The sequence below is a fragment of the Chiroxiphia lanceolata genome, chromosome 21 (genome assembly GCF_009829145.1).
Source record: "Chiroxiphia lanceolata isolate bChiLan1 chromosome 21, bChiLan1.pri, whole genome shotgun sequence".
In the NCBI taxonomy this organism is placed as follows: domain Eukaryota; kingdom Metazoa; phylum Chordata; class Aves; order Passeriformes; family Pipridae; genus Chiroxiphia; species Chiroxiphia lanceolata.
In genome coordinates this window covers 10,200,291-10,206,406 of record NC_045657.1, presented here as the reverse complement: position 1 = coordinate 10,206,406, position 6,116 = coordinate 10,200,291, and the positions used below count along the sequence as shown (strand labels likewise).

The 6,116-nt window shown below is 65.1% G+C and overlaps 1 protein-coding gene across 4 annotated transcripts in view; it reads right to left on the bottom strand.

Moving 5' to 3' along the window:
• Positions 1-3,452: 3,452 nt before the first annotated feature.
• Positions 3,453-6,116, bottom strand: part of LRSAM1 (leucine rich repeat and sterile alpha motif containing 1) — a 29,941-nt gene continuing 27,277 nt past the window's right edge. For 3 of the 4 annotated variants that reach the window (XM_032708181.1, XM_032708185.1, XM_032708184.1), the window contains 4 exons: positions 5,719-5,850; positions 5,217-5,298; positions 4,818-4,966; positions 3,453-4,374 (listed from right to left, as the gene is read on the bottom strand). In XM_032708181.1, the coding sequence (XP_032564072.1) occupies positions 4,249-4,374; positions 4,818-4,966; positions 5,217-5,298; positions 5,719-5,850 (489 nt within the window). In that variant the 3' untranslated portion in view covers positions 3,453-4,248. The remainder of the gene's footprint in view (positions 4,375-4,817; positions 4,967-5,216; positions 5,299-5,718; positions 5,851-6,116) is intronic. The other variant, XM_032708183.1, reaches the window with a different exon arrangement.

Here is a 6,116-nt window from a genome sequence, read left to right as displayed (position 1 = left end):
ATAATCTCATCTAGGAATCTTCTGGGCATGTTCTTGCTGCTGAGCCCCTCTCCTGGGGCAGGAGAGAAGGTCCCCTGTGCTGTGACTGTGGCTCCTTGGGCTCTCACCTTGGACAGTGTCAGTGCCAGCAGCTGAAGCACCAAAGAACCGTGGTGGTCACAGGGGTCACTCACCTGGCTCTCCTCAGGCTTTAGGGAAGGGGGACTTGGGAATCTCACAGGGGTTGGCAGCAGCTCCAGCACCCCTCTGAGCTGTTCTGGAGCTGCAGGAAGGTGCAGCCCTGGGCAGGGATTGGGGTGCTGGAGCTGAGATTGAAACGTGGCCCTCTCACAGCAGGTAACACAACCCCTTCCCCACCCTGCCATCTCCCTCTGCCTCGGCCTGGAGCTCCCGGGTTATTTCTGGCTCAGTTTCAGGATCTGAATTAACCATGTTCCCGTAAGTGCACCTGCCTTGGGTGCAGGAAGGGTGAGGGTGAGGGAGCTTCTGGAGCCAGCAGGCTCTGGGAGGGATGGACGTGCCAGGGCCAAGGAGGGGATGCTGCTGTTGCTGGGGCTGTGAAGGGGCCAATTCTGATCCTGGGTGCTGAGTTCTGGTGACAGGGAGGGACCTTGCTGAGGATGTGCCCAAGAGGGAGTTGTGGAGGCAAGTTGGGGAAGAGGAGCCCCTTCTCCACAGGTGGGCCTGGTGCTCAGCCCTGCCCTGCCTGTGCTGGATTCACAGAAACACAACGGGACACGGTGCCGGGCCCATGTCTGGCTTTAATGGCTCGAGTCTCTGCGGGGCCCATCCCGGCTCCCTCGTCCCTCTGCAGGCTCTGTCCACACGGGGAAGGGCTCTTAGTTGCCTTGGAACAGCTTTCCCCCCAGGGAAGCACTGCAGGACCCTTCCCGTTCCCGATGCCCGGTGTTCTGAGGTGCGGCCGGGGGGATTTTCCACCGGGAAGTGAGTGTGGCCCCCGCTGTGACTCCCGCCGAGCTGCTGCCGTGGGCTCCGGAGGGGCCGGGAATGTCAGGAATGGAACACGAGCACGGCCAGACCCCGGGGGGGAAGGAAAGAGCTGCAGTAAGTTAATTTTTAAAGAGTCTGATGCCCCGGGGCTCGTGTGCGGGGCAGCCGAGCGTCCTGCGGGCCCCGAGTGCCCGGGCTGGATCCAGGGGGTGCCGAGGTATCCACGGGCTGAGCCGTCCCTGCCCCGCCGCTGGGTCCATCACTGGGGCTGGCTGGGGTGGGACGGGAGCCCCCCCTCCGCCATCCGGACCTACTTGAGGAAGACGAGCAGGAAGAAGGTGGAGACGATGAGCACGAGGATGCCGGCGGCGAAGCCGAGCCGCAGGTTCTCCATGGAGGCGAGCGGGGGCTGCGCGTCCAGCAGGACCCCCCGGCCCAGCAGCCCCAGCACGAAGCCGCCCGGGGCCTCGGAGCCGCGGGGCCCGCAGGGCGACACGGAGCCGCTCACGGCGAAGACGGGCCCGTGGGACGGGCACATCACCTCCACGGCCACGGGCCGCCCCGAGCCTCGCCCGGAGCCGGCGGGGGCACCGCCGCCTTCCTCCCCATCCTCCTCCTCCCCGCGAGGGGTCCCCGAGGCCGGGGTGGCACCGGGGGCACCGGGGGGCACCTCGGGCAGCAGCGTCACCATCCTGCAGAAGGGGCAGCTGACGAAGGTCACGGAGGCAGCGCGACAGACCAGCCTGCGCAGGCAGCGCCGGCACAGCGAGTGCCGGCAGGGCAGCTCCTGGGGGGGCCCCCCGGACCCCCAGTACGCCTCGTAGCAGATCCCGCACTCCCTGGCGGCCTCCGGGCCCGCTGCCATGGCTCTGAGGGCACACGGGGAACGGGGCACGGCCGTGTCCTTTTGAAGGCGGGGGCGGGCGGTGGCCGTGCCCAGGGTGGGGTGAGGGGGCCAGAACCACCCCCCGAACTCCAGCCCGGCCCCGGGGGCCCGGCGGGCACTGGAGCGGCACAGCGGGAACGCTCCTCCTCCACTGCCCCCAAACCCTGCTGTCCTCTGCCTTTTCCATTCCCAAATCCATTGTATTCTCAACGTTCTCCAAGCACCATTTCTATCATCGTTATTTTGCTGCAGGACGGGGTCAGCCGTGGGCACAACAGCCCCGTCTTGCACCCATTTCACAGCCCCCTGGGGCAGGGGGTGACCCCGGACAGCACCGGCACGGCCCCCTCGGGGCTCCGGAGCCCTCCGAGGGCAGGGGATGGTTGTGCTGAGCACAGGGGGCTGCACAGCTGGGGCTGGATGAGGGCAAAGCGTGAGGATGGTTTTTTTAATTTTTTTTTTTTTTTCTGCAATCTCTGAAAACGCCCGAGCACCACCTGGGGTGACGCGGGGCATCATCGCGCGGCAGTGCCCGGGCTCCCGCGGGATGCTCCAGCTGGTCTGTTCCCATCCACGGCTGACCGGGGTCGGCCCTGCGTGGGGCTGGGGACTCGTGGTGGCCCTGAGGACTCGTGGTTTCCCTGGGGACGAAGGGCAGCCCGGGCACTGCCGACGCGCCGGGAAGTGCTGGCGCTGGCACCTATTTAGGGGCAGGCGGCGGACCTTGTCCTGAGCTCCTGTCACTCATTATCACCCCCAGCACGGCCCGGGGGCACGGAGGCCGTCACCGGCTGGGGCGGAGGGGGCGGTGGGAAGAGGGGGTGGTGTTGCAGCATCGCTGCTGCCGAGCAGGTCTCGGCTCTCCTCCCCCTCCATCCAGAGGGCTCCCATCGTGGGGCTCCCCGTGCAGTCCCTGCGGGGATGGGGCTCTGCAGAGGGTGGGTGGGACGGGTGGGACCCGGGTGGGACCCACCCCCCTCCCGCTGCCTCGCCGTGTCTCATTCCTAGACCAGTCTGATTCCTTCCCCCTCCCCGATCCCGGGGAATGCTGAGCTCCCCTCTGCCCACACACGGCCAGGCGAGGGGCTATGGGGAGGGATGCGGGTGGGTGATCCCCTCCTAAACCCCTCCTGCCCTCATTCGAGCACCCCAATGCTCCCCTCCTGCACCCCGAGCACCAACTGCTCCCGGTGTGTCCCCTGGCCCGGCCCCCTGGCTGTGCAGCCACAGCTCAACCTCAAGACAGAGGCTGGAAATGTCCCCAGGATGTCCCCGAGGGGCTCAGCCAGGACCACACAGACCCAGCCCTGCTGCTGTGGCACGTCCCCAGGACAGCACAGAACACACAGTGCTGGGCACTGCCCACCCACCACCTCCACGAGGCCACACACATGAGGTGACCCCAGCACAGGGTCCAAGGTCTCCCAGAGCTTGGACCTCCCCGGGGCAGCTCTGCAGTGAGAAACTCCCTTGGAGAAGTCCAAGATCCTCCCAGTCTGACACAGAGAGGAGGAGGGTGACACCTGGACAGCTGAGCACGTGGCAGCTTCACCCATATTCCACAGCCCCTGGATTTCAGCCATCCCCCCCCTCCAGAAGGAAAAAGGCAGCAAACACCCACCAGCAGAAACCAGCTGCAGTTTAATGGCTGCTCTGGGGGAAGGGCTGAGGTGGGACTGGAATCGTGGCAGCATTTTTATACTTCAGGGTCAGGAGCCGACGCACAGATGGGGATCGGTGCCTACTGAGGGTGATGGAGAACTCCCCCCACCCCCGTGCACAGAGGAAACGTGGATCTGTGCTGGGAGCAGCCCCAGCCCCCTGCTCACCACCGGATCGGTGCTGTCAGGTGACAGAGACACTTTCTGCTCCAACATGATTTTTGGATGAGGGACCTCCCTGGGCCCTCTGGCCAGAGCAGGTCCTTCTAGTCTTGGGGCTGTTCCAGACTCTCCCCTCCCACAGGAACTAGGGGTCAGGGAGCTGTGGCTGCAGCCCCAGACACGCTCCTGGGGGATCCAGAGCAGAACCTTTGGCATGGCAGAGGTACAAGGCACTGTCAGCACCCAGTGCACAGCACGGCCCGACAGAGTCCTCCCACGGGAGATTCCCCACCTCCAGGAAACACTGACGGTGTCCCTGCTGAGCCAGGGGCCTTTCTGAAGGCAAATCCCTCTGTTAGAGAGGAGGGGCACCCAGTTCCGTCCCCCAGCGCTCCCGGGCAGGCAGGAGGAGGAGGGGATTCATCCGAAGGAGCCCGAGGTGGATGCTGAGAAGCCATCGGGGAAGACGGAGGATGCTCAGACTCCTGGAGCACGGGGAGGGCAGTGCTGGGCATGCTGGGCAGGGGCTGTGTGACACTGGCACGGAGCAGCAGGGGGATCACCCCGGGAAGGCGCTCCCGGCCCAGCCTACCCGCTGTGGAAGATGCGGACGCGCTGAGCGATGTCCCGGCGGCACAGGGGACACGAGAGCAGCCGCTCGCAGCAGCTCTGGCAGCAGCAGACGTGGCCACAGGGCAGGAAAATCATCTGGGGCTGCGGGAAGAGACGCAGGAGAGGACATGGAGAGGGCTGCTGGCCCTTAACATCCATCCCAGCCCAGGGAGCTGGGGATGGCCCCGGTGTCAGTGTGGGAGGCAGAGCCCCACAGCCCAGCTCAGCCCCGGGCTGTGCCGGGCAGGAGTGACAGGACAGGAGTGACAGGACACGGGGAAGGACACGGGGCAGGGGTGGGATGACCAGCCCCATGAACACTTCCCACAGCTGCTGGATGGACAGACAGCACAAGAGCTCAGCGAGGTCCTGGCCAAGCCTGCACAGAGAGGGCTCTGTCCTCTCTCCCTCCCTCCCTGCTGCAGTGCCCGGGAGCTGGAGGGATGAGCACCCAGGCATTGCCCTGGGCACACAGAGCCAGGGGATGTGCCCGATGCTGCCCTCACCCCACCCCTGCTCCAGCCCCAGCTGTCCCAGGGTCTCACCTCCTGCTCCATGCACACAACGCACTCCGACTTCCTCTCCTCCCACTGCAGCGGTGGGGCCGTGGGGCCCTCGGGGCTCGGGGGCTCCTCCAGGGGAGCACTGGGCTCTGGGGCTGCAGGGACCTCGGTGTCCACCTCCCTCTGCAGCTCTGCAACCACAGACAGGAGGTCTGAGCACCTGGAGAGCTGCCCATGCCCACCCAGCACATGTGGGGAAGGCTGCAAGCACAGGGGTCCAAGAAATCGTGAACTCAGAGGGACCAGCTCGACAGCACAGCCCTTCCTGCCCCCCTCCTCACACAGCAGCCCTGCACAGCTCCACTCCCATCTGACCCTCAGACCTCTCAGGTACCTGCTGTGAGTGTAAAACATGTCAGAGACAGGGAGAAGTGGGGGTACCTGGGATGGTCTTGGCCACAGCCAGGATCTCCTGAGCCCTCTTGAGGATGGCACGCTGCAGGCCAGCCTCCACCACACCGAGCTGTGGGGCAAGAGCAGGCTGTTAACTCCACAGGGGACAGGGGCCCGATGGCCCTAAGGGGACACTGCAAACTCTGGGGCCTTGCTGACAAGACACGGCCATGCCAAAAGAAGCCACTCCACCAGGCACCAAAGCCAGACAAGGGAATTCCCCGGTGCCATTTCTACTTAAAGAGCATCTGAAGGATGTCTGAAGATGCAGCCAGGCTGCAGCTCACCCTGCCAGTCCCTGGGACAGCCACTGCTCACAGGGCCAGGCCCAGAGCAGTGGGGGCACCTCGCCCTGCTGGGAGGTGACACCCCAGAGCACCAACCCTCGTCCTGCCAGCCCTGCCGGGCACAGGGGCTGCAGGCAAGGGCAGGGTCAGTCTGTGGTGGTGGTGGTGGTGTTGTCCCACACTGTGGATCTGCTGGCTCATACCTTTTCCAGGTCACTGGCAGTCATGGTGCCAAGAGCCTCCAAGGACAGGCGGTGGTGCGCGAACAGGGGCAGGTACTGCTCAGCACAGAGCTCCAGCAGCAGGGCCACCAGCTGCTGCTCCAGACCCTGCTCCTGCAAAACACAGCGTGCTCATCCCTGCCCTGCTCCAGGCATTCTGCATCCCCAACACAGAGAGCCTGAGAGCCCAACAGCTGGAGCAGCTCCGGCCCCAGGGGTTTCATGAGCACAATTCAAAACGCTGCGGTCTGGGAGTCACAGAACACCCTGAGCTGGAAGGGACCCACAGGGATCATCCAGTCCAACCCCTGGCCCTGCACAGACACCCCAACAATCCCACTCTGTCCCTCAGAGCCTTGTCCAAACTCTCCTGGAGCTCT